Genomic DNA, 21,223 nt, shown 5'->3' with positions numbered 1-21,223 from the left:
TGAATATTTCCTCAACAGTTATCTTACTATATTTACAATCAAGTTGAGGCGTATATGTTATGGTTAATTTATTGAAAGATGTAAACTTCAATGTAACCCAAAAAATTACGGTTCTACTTTCTGCCCCCACTGCAACCCCTTGCTCGTTCTGCATCCTCCAGTAACCTTACGTAAAACATTAAACAATAGGTACAAAGCCTCTGATAATCACGGGTTGTATAATCAATAAAATTTTCGTATCCAGTATGAAGTCTAACACTAACTTACAGTGAACCAGTAGAAGTACTAAAGTGACAGTTAAGAAAATATACTGTATTTAGTAGTGCTGTGGGACGTGAGTGTAGTCGTGTGCGCTAAGTACAATAGGGAGTGTCACTTGGTAGTGGTGAAGTATGCGTCATTTAAGGTAAAAAATGTGTATATGTAAGATTTTCTCTATTAATTTCGTAGATAAGCTAGATAAAAAGATTGATTAATGTATGATGACGTTCATACTTAGAGCTTCTAGGAGAGTGGTAGTGTTTTTGTGACCTTGAGACGGGTCGGGGGAGGGGCTCTCAGGACCCAGGGGGAGGGGAGCAGCAGGAAAACAAGAACTAAATAATCATATGAAGTGTGTACTGTACTACACCAATTTAGTGAAGTAATGGTGTGTTTATTGAAATCATATATCCTAACTTTGAAAAATATATAAGTGTGAATTATGTATATTCTGATGCGTTCTGGAGCCTGTTTAAATAATATGCTGAGAACAGTACTTGGCAGTAGTGCGTAATAGAGACTTGACCGACCGCCCAAGCTACTAACAGGCTGATCAGTTTGTTTTAAGATTATAACTACGGTATATACTGTAGACAGGTCATTCGGACACAAAAAGTAAAGTTTACACATTCCTATCTTACTGTAGGTAAATAGGAGCCACTCTTATGTACTCTTTAGATTGTTATTAGTTTATGAATGTTTTTCTTTCCTTCTTACTTGGTAACTTAACATACATTGGAGGCAACAGGGTGGGGCACCAATTATGAGGTATTTTTTGCAGGTTGTGTTCTACATTACACTATCGATCCCCTCGCGACCTACATCCTTCCTCTGGCCTACTTGCCTCTAACGTCGTTTTTTTTATAGTTGGTGTTGGGTCATCCACGCAACTATATATATATATATATACAGTATTGATTTCTATATAGTGGAATACAGCAAAAACAAATAATACTTTTCTCTAGCGTTTTCGCCGAAAATTTATATTTTTTGAGTTTTTCCTGCACGATATTCTGCGTATTTCCTCATGTTCTTTCTTAGAAAGGAATTACTGTACTGTATTGGTATTTTCTTGTTTGGCTTTCTTTACAAAGTAAATATTCAACCCTTTCTCCTGTCTTCTTGGATATACAGTATTATACCTTTTTTCACAGCTGTGCTTTTGACCTTAAAGTTATGCCGGGATCAGTATGTGATTATTCATTTAGAACAACAACCAGTTGATGTTCCCCATTTTTCCTGCACTGGTAATCTCCATATGTGAACTCAGAATACAGTATTAACCTTTCATATTCGAATTTGTAAGCACATACAGTACAGTACTGTATTGTATACTACAATATTTACGGTAATTGAGGCAACTTAGGCAAGTAAACAAGTAGAAAAAAATATACAGTATGTACCAGCGTTATTTTTGGTTCTTAATTTTGATGATACAGTATTCATACATAAAACATTGTTCTCGTTTAACATAATTACTTTTGTGTCCTTAAAACAATGATAACAGTACAATTAAGCTCAAGATTCATGGTATTATATTCTTACATCATTATGTACATTATTTAACGTGCCAATACTTTTACTTTTATTATATATTGTCTCAAGAAAGCCTGGAAATATTAAGACTGCACATGTCTAATAAATTCTAAACATTTTGTTTGACTTGATCTTATGAGATGGACTATATTGAACATTATATATTAAAGCTCAACCTGTTTTTTACAGCATATGGAAAAGTGTTTCTTGTGAGAAAAATATCAGGGAAAGATGCAGGAAAACTGTATGCCATGAAGGTCTTGAAGAAGGCAACCATCATCCAGAAGAAAAAGACGACAGAACACACAAAGACAGAGCGTCAAGTCTTGGAGGCTGTGCGACAAAGTCCTTTCCTAGTTACTCTTCACTATGCCTTCCAAACTGATGCCAAGCTTCATCTAATTTTAGGTAAGTAGATAAAGTACAGTGGTTTCTATCCTGACAATGTTGTTCAGTACAGGTATACTGTATAGCCTTTTTGCAGAACATTTCTACATTGCAGATCTTAAAGAATTATAGGGCCTCATCGGTGCTACTATAGCGTGCAGTCTACAAAGATATCTTTAGTCTAACCTCACCTAACGTAACCTGACCTTAATATCTTGTAGACCGCAAACTTTAGTAGCATCTACTCTTCTGTGTTGCCACTGTTTAAATGTGGTCTGTTTACAAGGAGTTTATATAGGCATGGCTCTCCATCATTGTGTTGATAAAATATCAGTTCACTTAAGTTTAGCAAGCTTAAAGATAAGGCCATGCTGCTTTAGTGAGCCTTTGCAAACTTTTGTGTGTGTGAGTTGTATTAAAGGGGAAAAGAGTGGACATTGGGAATTTTATGCTTGACACATGTTTTGACCTGACTGTACAGTCTTTCTTAGAAGACTAACCAACCTTGCAGACATTTATACATTACTGCTTGTGTAATTTATCCTGCTGTATCATTTCTTTACATACTAATATTTCTTTGTGAAAGATGAATAACCCCACATCATGAATTCCACTTTCACTTCTAATGAAATAGATATCTTTTGCTTTTTGGTCAAAGAAGCACTTGTCACTTAATGCTTGCATTGCAGTCATTATGGAAGAGGTACCACTGGTAAATGACAAATGAATAGCAAATTTTAGTGAATCAATACAATGTGTGTTCAAGATGAAAGGTTGTTGGGGTAGAACTGTGTACTGTACTGTACTGGGAAAGCAAAGAAACTTTGTCCAGTGGTTCGTCCAGAACACATTCATCTGAGTAGAGCAGTTTGATTACAGTACAGTATTTTGAAATGTATGATGATAATTAATGCTCGCTGTAAAACAGAATTTGTGTAAATCTCTGTCTACTGTACAGTACTTGTATACTATGTTCATTTTGATATTAAACTAATACATGTATATTTTTTGACAGATTATGTTAGTGGAGGAGAACTATTTACACACCTGTATCAGCGTGAAAGATTTCGTGAGGATGAAGTGCGTCTCTATATTGGAGAAATCATCCTTGCCCTTGAGCATTTGCACAAAGTAAGTTTTCTAATGATAAGTATTGTATTGAAATTTTGAAAATATCTCGTGTTATTCTAACCTGCTCTTAAAGATGAATTTAGTAATTTGATAAATTATATGATTATAAAGAAAACGTTTCAGGTTATCATAAGTCAAATGATATACAGTATTTCATTCAAGATTTTTTATTATTATTATTTTTTTCTTTCTTCTATCGAGTGTCAACAAATGACCTGTGAGAACTGAACCTCTGCACTTATGTACTGTACTTTAGCAGAGTCTGCATCTTGTGGAAGGGCTTGACTTATTTAATAGTAGGCTGTTTTCTTCTTTTGGAGAAGGCCTGATAATGTTTTTTCTATAAGTATCTCATCCAGATAGCTTTGCATAGAAAATTTGATCTCTTATGAATCAGTAGGTGACTCAGGTTCCAGGGGGACAAATTCCTCACACTAAACACATAATTAAAACTTCTCTTGGCCATGAAAGGAAGTTTCTGTGTAAACTCTCACAATTATTGTCCTTGCCCCAAACTGCCAAATTCTACTCTTTCTTTTCTCGTTTGAGTGTTTACCTTCCAGTGTTTAATTGGTTATTTAAGGAAGACAATTGTTAGTTAATTTGTTTATTCCTTTTATTTATTGTTCTCTTTGAACTTGAGGCCTTACACACAGTTAATGCGGTACTTAGGCTGAGGAGAATGATGTTCAATTTGACAGCTGTCTGAATCTTTTTCCCATTGTTCAAAGTGCAAATGTTAATGTTTTAACATATCCCTAGGCATCTCCAGATCCTAAGGTACTTAAGACACTGTACTACATTGTTGACCATAGTGACATAATTAACCTTAATTTTACTTAACCAAACATAGACATAATTTGGGAATTATGTGAAAATATATGGAGACTTAAATGAAAGAAAGCATAGTTTATCATAAATGAAGTACTACTGTAATTCTCACTTAAGTTATAGTAATGTGAACAACAATGCATTAATTATCCCTAAAAGGCAAGACTATCAAGAACAATGGAGAGTTCCTACATAGGCCATTGGCCTCCTTCTCTAGGCATGGTCACTCCCAATTGGGGTTGCCGACAGATAATCCAGTTGTGTGTGTGTGTGTGTGTGCGTGTGTTTTGGGGGAAAAGCAACAGATAAACAGAGTTTGGGTAGTGATGTGGAAGGTTAGTTGGGATAATAATGATTCTATTTGTTTGTGGAGGTTATTACCTGTATGATTACAGTGTCTACATGATCTTACTTATATACTGTCTGACCAGCTTGTATTTTAGAAAAATCTAATGCTTATTATTAATTTGAAACTATTCTTATTTACTGTGATACTGTATATATGTGTACAGTATATATAGTTAATACTTAGCTTTACTTTTACAGCTGGGCATAATATATCGTGATATCAAACTTGAGAACATTCTCCTAGACTCTGATGGCCATGTAGTGCTAACAGATTTTGGCCTAAGCAAGGATTTTCTGTCACATGACACAGAACATCGTGCTTACTCTTTTTGTGGTACTATTGAATATATGGCACCAGAGGTAGTTCGTGGAGGATCTCATGGGCATGACCAGGTGAGATATAAGTTTTTATTTAGAATATCTTTCTGGTAAACTAAATTTTGTTAGATAATATTACAGGTGTATTCATAATTACTGCACAGTACGTATATGAAATTAGTGAAATTAGTCTTCTATTATGTATGTGTTAAATACAGTACTAAATCATGTGAAAGATATATAAATAAAGTAACTGAATATAATATAGTATCACTTGGTAAATGATATACACAGTACTTCATGTGCATTACCCGTACCTGCAAGTTTCATAACATAAAATAAACAATCCTCAAGAATATAACAATGAGAATTGAATTTTCAGGCAGTAGACTGGTGGAGTGTTGGTGTGCTGACTTACGAACTTTTAACGGGAGCGTCACCATTCACTGTTGAGGGAGAGAAAAATAACCAACAGGAGATCTCAAGGTATACTTCCTTCTTGTTGAGAACAAAATGTCCCCTAAAGGATTAAAGCTTATCTCGATTAAGGAACTGTTAATGGATAAAGTTTTATAATAAATGGTATGATTGACTGTACATGATCAACATTATTATTCATATGGTTTAAAGGAAAAGTACTCTGCATGTAGCATAATAAAACTCAAATTATTATTTTGCATTTGAATATTTTTGTCCACAGGCGAATCCTGAAAACACAACCTCCTCTACCGAGTGAACTGTCCCCAGAAGTTTGTGATTTCATTTCCCGTTTACTTGTGAAAGATCCCCGTCAACGACTAGGAGGAGGCCCTCTTGATGCTAATGAAATTAAAGAGCATGCATTCTTTAATGTAAGTGCATATGACATAATTTTATTGTGTTTTATAACAATAACTCAAACATGAAATTTAACATGGAATTGTAGTGTGAACATTGGCCTCGCTCAGATATTTTACTTTTACTTTTATCCTCATTGCCAATGATCGGATCGTTAGCCGCTTGGTTAGTCAGTCACATCTCTGTTACACACCTGCGCCAGTGTTGGTCACGTCTGGTCTTGAATGAACTCACACTCGGTGCTGTCACAACACTCTCTGGGTGATTTTTCAAAGAGATTACAATGTTCGCTCCTAAAAAGTTTGCCCTGACAATTTTCCAAATTGTGGCTTCTTCATCCTTGAGCTGTGACCCATTAAACAATGTGTGGTGATCTATAGTATGAAAAAATAATTTGTACCAAAGAAAAGAAGTGTGTAATGAGGCAATATGGCTGGACCACTGCTATTTAATTTTTTCATAGATGATGTGCCAAGTAATAGTCATTCTTCGATACAAATATTTGCAGATGATGCTAAATTAGTCAGAGAAATTAAAAATCTGATGAGCTGTGAACCATTACAGGGTGACCTCTATCGGCTTTAGGAAAGCATACCACCTGTCCCAACTTGATGAAAACATTTACCTAACAGGAACTAGATATGAGAAAGATTTTGGTTTTTATGTTGACAATGACATGGCGTTGTCAGATCATTATGTGAAGAAGGTAAATCTTGCTAATAAACTAGTAAAATTAATATGAAGATCCCACACATACAGTACTGTACTTAAGTGAGCCATCTCTCTTTAGACTTTTTAAAGGTTTAGTGCGACATAATTTAAGTACGTACTGTAATTCTGCTTGGTCTCTCACGATTTACCAAAGATTGCCAATTGATTGAGAATGTCCACAGGGGGACCACCAAACTGGTGCTGGCACTGGGACACCTCACTTACAAAAGAGATTAAAACTGAACTTATGTAATTTCATAGTTTATATATACTGTACGTACTACAGAAGATCAAGGGGCATCTTAGTACGGTATCAGTTTAGAAGAGTATTGCAAATGGAGTTCGAGGATGGCCACCCAACTAGAGGTCACAGCCTTTAGTTAAAGAAGCTGTCAGTGCAGATAACTTTCAATAGTTAACTACTTTGAAGTAAGATATGTGAACTCTTGGATAAACTTGCCAGAGAATGTTGTGACAGTTGTAAGTGTGAGCTGACCAATACTAGAACATACTCAGACACATTCAAGATACCATGCATGTTCAGTACTTGCCAACGTTGAGTAACAAATAACATCATTTACCCGACTGGCTGGTAAGTTGATGAGTGGCGAAGAAGATAAAGTACAGTCAAATGAGGTAGAAGTGTAATTGGGAAAAATAAACTGTACAGTATAAGATATGACTTAAGTTTATGATAAAGTTGCTAATGGTGTAAGCTATTTCATGACATGATGCCAGTGTAATATTTGTAAACCAAGTGAATTGGAAGAACTGTACAGTATTTAGTTTGTGATAGTGGAAGAATGAATGCAGACAAAAATCATTTAATTATTTGGCTTTGTATGTAAAATGTATATGTAGGAAGTACAGGTGCAGTATTGTTGATACAGTGTTCACTTTGTACACCAACCTCAAATGGAAGATACTTGTATATGCCTCAGTGTGCTTGATGGTCTTGACCTAATCCAGTGCATGTGACTGTGGATGGAGGCCATTATATTTCTTATCTTTGTTTTTAAAATGTAGGTACACTGTCTTCTGCATAGACTATATTATGTGACCCTATATTATTTGAATTGCAATTGCATCAAGAGAATTTATGTTTACAGAGTTTAAACTGGGATGATCTCGCTCAAAAGAAAGTACCTGCCCCATTTGTACCCCGAATAAGTGATGAGTTGGATGTTAGTAACTTCTCTGAAGAATTCACAGCAATGGTTCCCCAGGATTCTCCAGCTATTGTTCCTCCAGATATTGACAAAATATTTAATGTAAGTGTTAAAAAAAAATTCTTATACTCTCTTGCAGTGTTGAAATTTATCATTAGTGATCCATGTTCAATCCAGTCTTTTGTACTCAAAACAGATTTCTATCTCATAAGTTTTAATTGTTGATGAATTAGTGTAGTTACTAACCTAGTTACATGCCTAAAGACCTCAGTTGTTAAACCACAATAATAAATAGTATGAATGTCAATGTACTCAAGTATAATTTGTTTTTAAAAATACAGTGATCCCTCAGTTAACGAATTACCTTCCATAAGAATATTCAATTCGGTTAACGAAAAAAATTCGGTTAACGAATTCCTTACGAATTTTTCCCAACATGTTTTCGCCTGCTTTCGCCTGCTCACCAGCTGTAGTATTAGTCCGCCAATACAGTAATCGGTTTTAGGGCTTAAATTCTTTACCTTTTGAGTAAATATCAAGTAGGTTGTACTATTCAATAATTTTCCAAGTCTTATATTAAATTTTTTAGTCATTTTAACAATTATCTAACATAATTGAAGTACAGGGAAATAGTTTTTAGCGCGCCAAACAACCACTTGACTCACCCAGAATGGCGTCAGTTTGTGTCTCTGCTCAGTGGAGGAAGCATCTTGCTTGAGACTCTCTTGAACATAAACTATTTTTACATTTTTACAGTACAATTATTGGTCATTCTGAAATTTATTTTACATATTGACAATGTATAATGCAGTGCAGTGTTGATTTAAAGAAAATAATCTTGAATTACACCAAGTGAACTTAAAATTTTATGGGTGAAATGGCAGCATGAAGCGTGGGGTAACTTCTCTTCCACCCCACTGCCTTCTCTTCTCCCTTTTCCTTCACCTCCACTTGTAATACCCATCATCATCATCATCAACCATGAGCCTTCTACATGCACACCTCACAGTAAATGTACTTTTAGGTAAGTGAGCTGGAACCAATTACCCAAAAACCCATTGAAACAATGGTTTCGGTTAACGAAATTTTCCGCTAACGAACGACCTTCTGGAACGAATTGTGTTTATTAACCGAGGGCCCACTGTACCAATAAGGATCTTTTATTTTTATTTTTTACATTTTTTATTTTTTAGGGATACTCCTACGTGGCACCATCGATTCTCTTCACAGAAAATGTTATCAGTGATTCTCTGTTCAAGATGTCACCAGACAGAAGACCCTCCACAACTAACCTCATGGCTTGCAGTTTTAAGGTTAGTAGTGCAGTAGTTCATAATGTGTCAAGACACTTCGGTTACCAATAAGCTACTTTACTTTTACCTGTAGTATAGAGATAATAATATCATCTTAGTTTAGAATGGTTTTGATAATTGGGATATTAATGATCTTACATTTTTATTATATACTGTATACAGTTTTTACTAAACTCTTTTCAATGAATAATAGCTTATATATTAATAGGGGGGTGTACTGCTTTAGCTTTTTATATCCTACGAGTCATTGAGGAGTTACCTGTGAGATTTTTTCCGTTAGAACAATTCCAAACAGTAACCTGTCATATCCACGCTGCTCTGACTTGTGCAGCAGCAATTAGTTAAATGACCATATGGTTCAGTGTAATGTACTGCAGAGCAACTCCTCACTCTTAAAACTAGGTTCAAGTCTGTGTATTGAACATATAGTCCCAAGAGTGTGTGTTTGAAAGTCAGCAAAGGCGTAGGTTTACCTGCACAAAGTACTGTAATGTTAAGCTGGATAAATCATTCACTGACTCTGTGAACCAGACCATTCATCAACAACACCTGAGCAAAAAAAATAGAATATAGCAAGGTAACATATAGCAAGATCTATCTGTATAGTACAATGAACCAGTAGTACTGTATACTGTATGTGTGTTATTACAATATTTACTTAGAATTTAATCATAACAATATTTTCCAGGATTCCTCATTTTTTCAACACTATGAACTGGACCTGAGAGAAAGTATACTAGGAGAGGGCAGTTTTAGTGTGTGTCGTGAATGTATCCAAAAGTCTACTGGGCGACATTTTGCTGTCAAAATTGTTTCCCGGAGACTGGATTGTCAACAAGAGATAAATCTTCTCCGTGCATGCCAAGGACATTCCAACATTGTTACCTTCCATGAAGTTTTCTATGATGAGGTAAATTGATGTGAATTTTTTGTGTTGAAATTTCTTAGTTATCCACTTGATGGACTTGAGCCTGTAATTTCCAGTTTTGTTCTTTTTCTTCGTAAAATTTAAATGTCTGTAGTTGTATTACATGTTTATTTTCACATTTTATTTCCAAGTAAATCCCCATAGTTACCTTACAGTACAGTATACAGTATATCAGAATTGCATTGTTTTTAAAAAAAATATATCAGTTTCCTTAAATGTAGGCATGATGGGTAGGTAAAAACTAAATACCGTACTGAAAACTGAGAGACAAAAATGTAGAAATCCACTAAAGTTTTCAGCATACACTCAAGATACGAGTGCTTTTGGAAGTCATATACAGTATTAGTATTGTTTATTACATATATTTGCCAGTTTTTAAGTAATTCACTTTATTACAGGCGCACACATACATAGTCATGGAGCTACTAGAAGGAGGAGAATTACTTCAGCGTATTAGAAAACATGAACGATTTACAGAGGCACAAGCATCCGTGATTATGAGAAGCTTAGTATCTGCAGTTCACTATATGCACAGAAGAGGCATTGTACACAGAGACCTGAAGCCTGAAGTAAGACATAGAGTATGGTTTGGTTTTAAAGTGCTTTTAAGTTTATTCTCTTCCCTTATTTAGAAATGTTAAAAAACTTGCATAGTTCTGTACACACAAAGGTTATGGGTACCTTATATAGCAGTTAGATTTTGAAATCTTAATATCTGGTGGGTTTACAGTATTTAGAAAACATACAATATAGGTACAGTGTATTTATAATGTACTGTATTCATGTTGCTTTGATAGGAATGTGCTTGGGGTATTAGCTGGCATTCCTTTATAATATCACTCATGGCTGAACACACTGTCTTGGTCAAACAAAACTCTCCCTTTGTGAAACACTGTACAGTACTGATTAATATGTGGAGTATAAAAGTACCAATTATCAATACATATTTAAATACAGTGTTTTATTGTCATTTCTGGTTGTTTGGTAGTCAATGTAAATATTAATATATTCAAACTTTAATACTGTACAGTGCAATAGTTTTTTATTTAATACAAATGTGTCGGAGGGAATATTAGTATACTGTACAGTATTTAAGTTGATGTGTTGTTATATTTTCTAGCATGTTTGTGATGGGGATTTTATTAATATGTGTTTATGTTGTGGTCATTGAAGTTAGTCAAGTTACTGAGCATCTTTTGCTTTCTCTTCTCGACATCTGCAGAGGAATTTGCTGAAGCTCTGCTAGTATTTATATTTTGTCATTGTGAAGGGAATGATCCAATTTTCAAAGATATAATCCAAAGACAAGACAAGAGGGCAGCTTGTACACCTGTGCTGGGATGCCATGTTGTTTACTGTCTTCAACTTTGTTGCCAAAAGGAAGGCTAATACTGTAATTTAGAGGTGAAATTAACTGTGCATAGTCATCTTAAGCAAGGTGAATGATATTGATAATGCACAGATTGAGTATCTAATGTCATACAAAACATTTTAAAGTTTGTGTCCAATTACCTATTGGTGAGGAATGCTTCTCCTCTTATCACATGTACATTTCTGTGCACTAAATAATGGATGGCTGTTTTGTTCTGTTTTCTTTATTTGTTCAAGGGAAATGTAAATATTTTATATTCAAGGAGGAGTATTTATGAATAGCATTGTCCATTAATAACCTTGGACTGTAAGTCGTAATTGCTATATAAAGAGAGATGTTATTATATATAGTACAAATAATTGATTTTGAAAGTACTGTACAGTTGTTCATATATTTAGTTCTTCAAATAAAAAATTAATGTATTTCATTGCTAATCCCTTACTCTCTAAATATGTTTGTTTTAAAATAACAATCATGGTTTACTCTGTCTAATATTAAATGAAAATCCTTTTCACATGTAATTTCATTTGCTAAATAACAAAGTAGAAAGCACAAATTAATAATCTTTTTATTTATTTTCCCACAGAATCTCCTGTTCAGAAATGCCTCAGAAGACTCGGAGATTAAAATTGTAGACTTTGGGTTTGCTCGCATGATGCCTGATAAAGATAAAGATGGAAGCATGAAGACCCCATGCTTCACGCTTCACTATGCAGCTCCTGAGGTGTTGCGTCAAGCAGTTCAGCAGGGAGCAGCTGGTTATGATGAAACCTGTGACTGGTGGAGTTTAGGCGTTATTTTAGTAAGTGCATTTTCTCTGATAAATCTTTGTTAAACTTAGTTATTTTTAAACTTTTAAGTTTCTAAGTTATATAACATACTTTAATGTCAGAAATCCTAACCTAACCCATTAAAGTGAATAAATACACTTAATTTTTCATGGATTAGAGTATCAGTAGAAATAAGTCAACAGTACGTACTACTATATTCTTTGATGGAAGAGCAAATGCCTGAGATAGAGAGAGTTGCACTACTGTATATTAAAGAGTATCCTGTATTGCAGTATTGGTTATAAAGAGAAAGCACTACACTGCACTAATTACAGTACTGTACTGTATATGCCTTTGAAAAAGTTATATGACTACTGGGGGCCAAGTTTGATGGGAAAATACCTGTATTTGGATTTGTGATTCACGTTTGTACAAGTCAATGAGAAAAATCCCAATGAAACAAAATTTATAGCTAAACAGAAACTGTACAAGGACTTGGTCAAGTAATTGCATCCTTAAATTAATTATACATAATTTTCTTTTCAGTATACAATGTTGTCAGGTAGAGCACCTTTCCAATCTAGAAGTAAAGACGACACCTCAGCGTCCATCATTGCAAGGATTAAGGGTGGAAGTTTTGACATGTCTGGGCCAGAGTGGCTCACTGTTTCATCACAAGCCAAGAAAATAATCAAAGGTATAGTATTAACACTACAGCATTTAGGATGTACAGTAAAAATTTTAATGTATTTTTTGTGTTACACCATTTGTATTTATCATAAAACAAACTATGGAAAGTTCAGTACTGTACCTGGTAACTTTGGAATTATTTGATGTACATTATTATTATTATAATTATCCTCAACAGATGGCAATACAAGCAGGCATGTCATCTATTACCAAATATTTAAGATTATTGTACAGTGTTAATATTTAATATTGTATTGCCTTCCACAAATTGTCGAAGGTGTAAATACTTTAAAAAATAAACGAATAATCAGGGATTACTGTCAGCTTATTGTAAGTTCAGTGATGTAAGTTATTCTAATGAGCAAATTTCACACAAAAAGGAATGTTGATGCTATACCTTGAAGAAATGGATATTACTGTTACCGTACGAGGTCTGTCCAAAAAGAAACCAAACTTTTTAAATAGTGCGCAGAGTGCTCACGACGGGAGCACTGTGTAGCGTGTAGCGGTGACCTTGACCTTTAGTCTAACACTAGCCGCATCACGCCATGTCAATTAGTCATCGAGCTACACTTGCTAGAGTGAACGTGTGTTTAGTGCACTTGGCGATTTGTTGCAAGTTGAACAAAGAAGGATCTTGAAGAGCAACTTGTTGGCGTGAAATTCTGTTTCTAATTGGGAAAAACTTTTAAGGAGACTTTTGAAATGTTGCAACAGGCTTATGGGGAGGATTGTTTGAGCCGTACGCAATGTCACGTGTGGTACCAGCGTTTCGAAAGGGGAAGAACATCCACCGAAGACGATCCCAAATCTGGACGTCAGAGTTCCTCAAATATGGAGGTGATGTTGATCGTTTTTTTGGTTGGAAGGGCGTCGTTCATCATGAGTTTGTTCCACGTGGTCAGACAGTCAATAAAAAGTTTTACTTGGAGGTCCTGAAGCGTTTGAGGGAGGCAGTGCGAAGGAAGAGGCCTGAGGCGTGGACACACAAGACCTGGATGTTGCACCGACAATGCACCTGCTCACGCGCCGCTCCTTATCCGTGACTTTTTGGCAAAGCGCAAGATGACTATCGTTCTCCAGCCGCCCTACTCTCCGGATGTGTCCCCTGCGGACTTTTTTTGTTCCCAAAGTTGAAATCCATCCTGAAAGGTCGCCGATTTCAAACGATAAAGAGGTAGAAGAAAATTCGCAACAAGACTTGCACGCCATCCCTCAAAACGCATTCCAGAACTGGAAAAAAACGTTGGGAGCGGTGTATCAACAGTGGAGGGGAGTACTTTGAAGGAGACAAGTCTGATTAAGTTGTAAGTAAAGCAATAAATTAGTTTTTTAAAAGTTCGGTTTCTTTTTGGACAGACCTCGTACATTCAGTGAAAAATATTATTACTTATTTGTGTGTGCATATATGACAAGCTTTGTTTTGGTAGCTTGTTAGATGAATTTAAAAAAAAAAAGAGAGTGATAGGTGTCTCATTAGATGAATATGGAAATATGCTTGGGATCATGGTGTGTGTTACAGGTTTCCCAAATCACCCATTTGTAACATAGAAGGCAAATGGTATTTAAGTAGCTGTTTGAAAAGGCATATGGTAAATCACAATTACTGGATTCATATATCATAATTATACGGGTAGAGATTTGAGTGATTTCCCTTAACTTTATTGATCTACATAATTGTAACTTTTTTTTCAGGACTTTTAACAGTAGATGCCTCTAGACGTTTGACTATCGGTGAGCTGCTCCAAGATGAGTGGCTACAAGGTGGACCACCCTCTGTGTTCTCAGCCACTCCTCTCATGACCCCCACCATCCTCAGTGCCCGACCTACACTGAATGGCCCTGTATCGGCTGAAGCAGGGGTTAAACAAGCTTTTCATGCATTCCATATGGCTACTAGAGAAGGATTCCGATTACTGGTAAGTGGAGATGAAAACTTTTAAAATTTTTGGTAAAGACTGATTTCACCTTATACTGTATACTGTAGTTCAGTATACAGTTCTGTACAAAAAGGAAGAATCAAGCAAAATTGTTTGTACACATTTCATTGTACAGCTGATGTTATATACCATAAGTTCTGTATTTATGGGTGGTTAAGATTGCCATAATGGAAGATGCCTGAAACCCTAGACTTTTATTCCCATTATAAATCCAATAAATTGTTACCTAATCACTTCAACAGTACAGCTTTTATATAGTAACTATCATACAAGTATTAATGTACAGTTGATTGTACTGTACACTACCAGCCATCTGCATCACCAACCATCAACACTACCAACACTCCTCAGCCACTAGGCCACTTCTATAAATCTCACTGAGTGGCTTAACACCCTCTAAGGGCAACATTATAGTGCTTCAACTTATGCCACTACCAGGACGCATCTACATCTACACACAAAATTTACTGACCTAACAGTCCCCAAGACAAACTTATCAAGTTTCTTAATTCACACATCTTCAGCCTGTGACAACCATCACACAGTCTTTTGATGTAACTGTTATTATTACAGTTATTTTCTAAATATCTTGCATGAAGTGTATTGTGAGTTTTTAATTATGTATCTTTTTACAAGGATACAGGAATTATTGTACAGTATATGAGAGGGAGAAATTTGTTAGACAATTCACTAGAACAAGTCTTTTTCACTCGTTTTTTTCTCATAAATTTAAAGACATTTGCCACATAAACCACAGCTCGTTGACCACTCATTCCACCCTACATACACTCTATCCTGCTATGATGCAGAGAGCCTTGGCAGGATTCTACTCTTCCATTCACAAGCACACCCAGTAATGTCCTAATTTACTTCTCAGTACAATATAAAATGGCTAGTACAGTATACAAGGGAATGCAATCCTCCAAACTGATTGGGAATTTACTGGAGGAGCTTTTGCTTGCTCTGAACTATGGCCCCACTTGACTAAAAGTACAGTACTGTTCTGTAAATATAATTGAATTATTTTATTATTAAATTTTTTTTATCAATTTGTCATCCTCAGTTTTTCCATATTTTATAATATTATTTAGCTATACAATTGTTTTTAAGTTAAAACTGTAAGTGAGCAAAGTTCACTTATTCTTATTTTCAATTAAGATGTAAATCACTCATGCAATGTTACCTTTTTCAGGACGTTAGTAATGCGCGTCTGGCTCAACGTCGGAAAAACAAAAAGTCCTCTACGGATGCCCGTAGCCATTCTTCTACCTCATCCCTCTCCTCTACCTCATCAGCGTCTTCCCTCACCTCTGTTAGAACACCTAGTAAATCAGATCGCTGCAGTTCTTCACTAGGTGCAACCCCAAAGAAGGAAGAAAGTATATTTGACTTTGGAGAAGCAAGAGTCAAGGCATACCTCTCAAGTATAGAGTCCCCCTCAGAAACGTCTTTTCCGGCCACACCAAGTATGGTCCTTACGTTACCAAGTCCGCGGTCCAAAGCCAGTTCAAAAGGCAGTTCTATGGGTTCGTTTGAGTTTTCCAGAGGAGAGAGATATACTGGGCAGTCTTCTAAATCGGACACTTCAGTTGGCTTATCTCCAGATATTAGCTCGCCCAACAGTTCCACGGTGTCTTGTAGAAAACAGGAACAGTGCCTTGCATTTCAAAAACAGTGTGATGTTAGTGAGATGCAGACAGATGTCTCAGATACAAAAATTCCTGAGAGTCTATTAAAGTCTTCTCTTTGTACATTAGGTGATGAATTTTCAGGACCACAAACTAGATCAAGGAAAAGAAAATTAGAAAAAATTTGTGATGCCGATGTGACTGTAGTTAAACATATGTTCAAAGGTAGAAACACTCGTAGTAAGAGATTTGATACTATAGTAATAGATGATTAATGAGAGAGAATTTTAAGGCATTACAAGACACTTTCCAGATTTTGACTAAGAGTATTTTATCTCCTTTAGCTTAAAGCTCAGAGATTGCTTTATTATATACCTAAATGTATATTATATATCCGATCTGATATGTACATACAGATTACATTATTATTATTATTATTATAATTATTATAATTATTATTATTATTATAACAGTTTATGCTCTGAAGTATATGTTATGTAGGATTTAAAATGTGCAATCAGAGAAAATATAAATAAAAATGCACTTCATAATATTACTGTCACTCTCCTGTGTCCTATAAGGTAGTTTTTTACTCATCCTCAGTAATGACTTTCCATGTACACCCGGGGTCTTAAGTCCTCAAGCATTCCTTGCTGAAGCCAGTACTGCCGATGATGCACAATAGATAGCACCCAAACATATAATCGTCCCCCCTCTCTTTAAATCAGCACTGCCCACCTCCCCTTACTCATCGTGAACTACCATTACACATTTTTTGAATAAATGGCTTTGTTCATGTTATTCTTTTCAATCCCACAAAGCTTAGTGAATATGTAAGTTGGCATATATTATGCTATTTATATTCTTCCACCATTTTGTTGAAACATTAAGAAGTGTGTGGAGGTTCCCAGGTAGGGTATCGGTAACTGTTCATGTTATCGTCGACCTTTATTGAGAGGGTTTTAGTATAGGAAAGTAATAAAGTTTGTCGCTGACAAACGGTACTGTTATTTTATATTACAATTGAATTTTGTGAATTCATCATTGCTACCTGTACTTGATATTACTTTCCATTATGCAATATCCCAAAAATAGGATGAAATGACTTACTGTGTATAAAGGACCTAAATACGAAATGCTTAACACACATTTTTGACAGTTTATTCATGATGTATACTTTAATGTGAGGTCCACTCATCCTGTGCATCAATGAACTCTTGGGCATTGAGTTGACAAGGTTCATGCAAATATTGGAGCAATGGTGGATGCCTTCCCACACCCCACGTGCTGTCACCTCTGGAACTTTCCAATTTGCCCTGTCAATTCTCCACTCATTGCACATTATGGACCACAGGTTCTCAATAGGGTTCAGGTTACAACACTTTGCTGGCCAATCCAACACCTCTATTTCAGGATATTGACAAAACCATTCTTGAATAACCCTGGAGGTATGGATAGGATCCCTATCCTGAACAAAGATCACTGTACTGTATCAGGTGCAGGGATGGGCGTGACACAGACTCTTGGTAATAACACTTCCTCCAGGATGTAGATTTACTGGTCTGGTAAAGCATCCAGTAATAGTAACCAGGTCTCCTGGGCCATACACAGAAATCTAGCCTCATAAATTCAAGGATACTCAGCCACTCAATGTCCTGTTGTGAATGTTTTCCTCCACATACCTCATATTTCTCACCCTCCAGGACTGTCTATGCCTTTTTTTCACTGACGAAAATGTTTTTACGTCACTAAATATGACTTTTTTTCAATAATGAACAACTGCACTGAACTGAAGGGCAAACTCTAGCCAACCCTCCTTATGTGCAGCAGTAAGCACATCCTTTTTGGCTGGGGTTTAACAGTGCACTTGCTATTCGTGCAACCATCTCCTGGTCATTTTAGGGTTACAAGGCGATTGTAGGTCCTGAGTTATCTGCAGTGTTGAACCAAGGGAACGAGCATGTGCAGCCCCATGGTGTGTTGGTTTTGCTCCCGTGAGGTGCAGTATGGCCTCCCAGTGACGGATCCAATATCTGACTTGTGTTTTTGCAAAACCGAGTAGCTGTGGCAATTTCTAAGACAGTTCTGCTGGACTCCCACATTCCTATGATTCGACCTTAATCAGCTAAGACTTCCGGCGTATTGGCCCTTCTTGTTGCCATTTCTGCCTAAAATACACAAAAGAAGGATTTCATTAACTCAAAACTCCTGCAACTATATTATGACTTGTATTATAATATTATCATTATATGCAACACTTTCATTATTTCTACAGTTGAATGAGTTTTAATTAAATAAGCTGTAGGTGTGACATAGGGAGATGTGATTGTGTGTGCTGGTGTGGGATTACAGGAGTGCAACTGTATGATTAGGAGTGTGGAAGTCAGTTTGAAAACGATTGTAAGTGTACTATTGAGTGGGGATGATGTGTGTGTGTATGTGTGGGTGTGTGAGAGAGAGACCATAAATGAGTGTGAAACAGCGAATGAGTGCGAGTGGGTGGGTGAGTGCATGTAACATCACACTTACCTTATCAGGAGTGAGGAAGAGTGTGAGGGCAGTAAGGCAGAGCATGTGAAGTAAACTAGAGTATGTGATTTTAAAGAATTCATAAATAGAAGAGAATGAATATCAAGAATAAACCATAATGCAGAATGACCCGAGTTTTTTTTGTGCGTCATTGGCAGTATTGGCTTTAACAAGGGAAGCTCAAGGTCATCAGACCCCGGGTGTACAGTCTCCTCAAAAAGTGTTTCCTTTGCATTCAGAAAGAACTCCTGAAACGAACCCTGTGAGTCCTCTGATTCAGTTTTGATTTTCAACCCGTAGATGGCATGACGCCTCTTACAGTACAAGTTAAACAACACAGCACCTTGATTTTGATTTTGCGCCGGTGTTATATGTAGTGATGATGGATAGTGTTATATGTGTAATGATGGATGGTGTTATATGTAGTGATGATGGATAGTGTTATATGTAGTGATGATGGATGTTATATGTAGTGATGATGGATAGTGTTATATGTAGTGATGATGGATGGTGTTATATGTAGTGATGATGGATGATGTTATATGTAGTGATGATGGATAGTGTTATATGTGTGATGATGGATGGTGTTATATGTAGTGATGACGGATGTTGTTATATGTAGTAATGATGGGTGGTGTTATATGTAGTGATGATGGATAGTGTTATATGTAGTGATGATGGATGGTGTTATATGTAGTGATGATGGATAGTGTTATAGTGATGATGGATGGTGTTATATGTAGTGATGACGGATGATGTTATATGTAGTGATGATGATTTTTGATTTTGATTTGCCGCTTACAGCGGCTACTGTCACCCACACTCATCCTGTGAGCGGTAGCGCAAGGATTACAGAGTAGGGTTTACAAAGGGTCATAATAATTAACCCCGTTGTCAGGATATTATGGCACTGAATGTTACAATATTTCATTTACATTATTTGTTTAGTTCTATACATAAAGGGTAACTTATTCACAAATGCGTGAGTACAGGCGTGTGAGGCAGTATGTCTGGCCTCACACTTTGTTATCATTTACGTGAAGTATTCAAGCACATTGCGTATTTGGTTCTGTACATGAGAATTGATATAGTTACTAAGTGCAAAAAGTGGATACAATCTTAATATGTCGGCTATCTTGCCATTAGAGATGAAGTGTTGTGCCATTTCACATTGTGGACTACCTGTCCCTAGAGGTTCTATCTTCACACAGTCGAGGACGTAGTGTTCAGAGTGTGGCCATATGTATGGCCACACACTTATGACTTGATTTTGTTTACATCTGCTTGAGAACATACTGCCAAGGTACTTATATCTAACCTTAATCTAGCGGTTACAACATCTCGTAATAGTGATCTTGTTACTTGTTCCATATACATGTTTCACTTGATACATCTCATCATGAGTAACTTATGGATCGACTAGTGCCTGTTTGCACTTGTCTGCTTGCGTCAAACTCATCAATAAGTTCTTTCCTAATTACAGTTTTAAGGGTTCTTTTGACAGACCCAAATTATATTCATGGTGTCTTTGTTAGACGCGAGTTTGGCAGGGCATCAACTCTGTCATGTTTTATAGGGCCTATGTGAGAGGGGAATCCTAACAGTTTGACCTTGACACCCCGGTCAACAAGGCACGCATATTTGTGTCTGGCTTCAGAGACAAACGTGACAACCTGAGTCGAGGGTACCAAGGCAAGTAGTGAAGATAGAGAGTCAGTGATGATGAGACTGTCAGTAACAGTGGTTTCAATGAATTTATAGCTGTGAGTATGGCAATTAATTCAGTTTGTAGAGTGGATGCCCAGTTGTTAATTCTAACTCCTTTCTCAATTATATTACCGTCAGGTTGAGTCACAACAACAGCACTTGCAGCCCTCCCACAGGCGGTGTTAAGAGATCAATCAGTGTAGAACTGTAGATGGTCTGTGTGATATTATCATCAGTCTGTAGGTGTGTATGTGTTCAAGAGGTCTCAATTTGGCAGTGTATTGGAGATAAATGCTTTGTATAATTAATTTTTAGGCGGATACGTCGGTATTGTGATATCGGAGGAACTGTCCGCCAGGGTGGCAGGAAGCGCTGTTGTGTCTCAACTTTGTACAGGTGGTCTAGTCAGAACATCTTCATATGTGTAGCTGTAGTTTGGATCCATTTAGACTCAGTAGTCCCATGGTTCCATACATTCTAGCAATTTTAAGGAAACAATGTTATCAGGATCACCACACAGAAGCCTCAGGGCAATCATGAGGTTGACTTCAATTACTCTATCTTTAACACTGGGTATACCTAGTTTTTCCTCATATTAAGTACTTTAGTGCTCATGGGACATCCTAGGATAATTCTGAGGACTTTATTTTGCATTTTATCGAGCTTGTCAACGCCTTTCCTGTCACGAATGACCAGGGCTGGTGCGTGGTAATCTATCAGAGATCTTATATAGCCTAGGTACATTGTTTTAACAATTCTAATATTAGCACCATAGTGCGGGCTGTACCCCACTACACTTCTAAGAGGTCTCAGTCTG

The 21,223-nt window shown here is 36.4% G+C and overlaps 1 protein-coding gene across 3 annotated transcripts in view; it reads left to right on the top strand.

The window, feature by feature from the left end:
- LOC121865403 (ribosomal protein S6 kinase alpha-5-like) overlaps positions 1–16,721 on the top strand; it is a 72,064-nt gene extending 55,343 nt beyond the window's left edge. For all 3 annotated transcript variants that reach the window (XM_042364759.1, XM_042364758.1, XM_042364757.1), the window contains 13 exons: positions 1,987–2,205; positions 3,200–3,315; positions 4,693–4,887; positions 5,195–5,298; positions 5,513–5,663; positions 7,470–7,631; positions 8,723–8,842; positions 9,531–9,752; positions 10,169–10,339; positions 11,729–11,944; positions 12,459–12,609; positions 14,298–14,521; positions 15,735–16,721. In XM_042364759.1, the coding sequence (XP_042220693.1) occupies positions 1,987–2,205; positions 3,200–3,315; positions 4,693–4,887; positions 5,195–5,298; positions 5,513–5,663; positions 7,470–7,631; positions 8,723–8,842; positions 9,531–9,752; positions 10,169–10,339; positions 11,729–11,944; positions 12,459–12,609; positions 14,298–14,521; positions 15,735–16,445 (2,762 nt within the window). In that variant the 3' untranslated portion in view covers positions 16,446–16,721. The remainder of the gene's footprint in view (positions 1–1,986; positions 2,206–3,199; positions 3,316–4,692; positions 4,888–5,194; positions 5,299–5,512; positions 5,664–7,469; positions 7,632–8,722; positions 8,843–9,530; positions 9,753–10,168; positions 10,340–11,728; positions 11,945–12,458; positions 12,610–14,297; positions 14,522–15,734) is intronic.
- The last annotated feature ends 4,502 nt before the right edge of the window (positions 16,722–21,223 follow it).

The sequence above is a fragment of the Homarus americanus genome, unplaced genomic scaffold (genome assembly GCF_018991925.1).
Source record: "Homarus americanus isolate GMGI-L3 unplaced genomic scaffold, GMGI_Hamer_2.0 scaffold25483, whole genome shotgun sequence".
Classification (NCBI taxonomy): domain Eukaryota; kingdom Metazoa; phylum Arthropoda; class Malacostraca; order Decapoda; family Nephropidae; genus Homarus; species Homarus americanus.
This window is presented reverse-complemented; position numbering and strand designations above follow the sequence as displayed.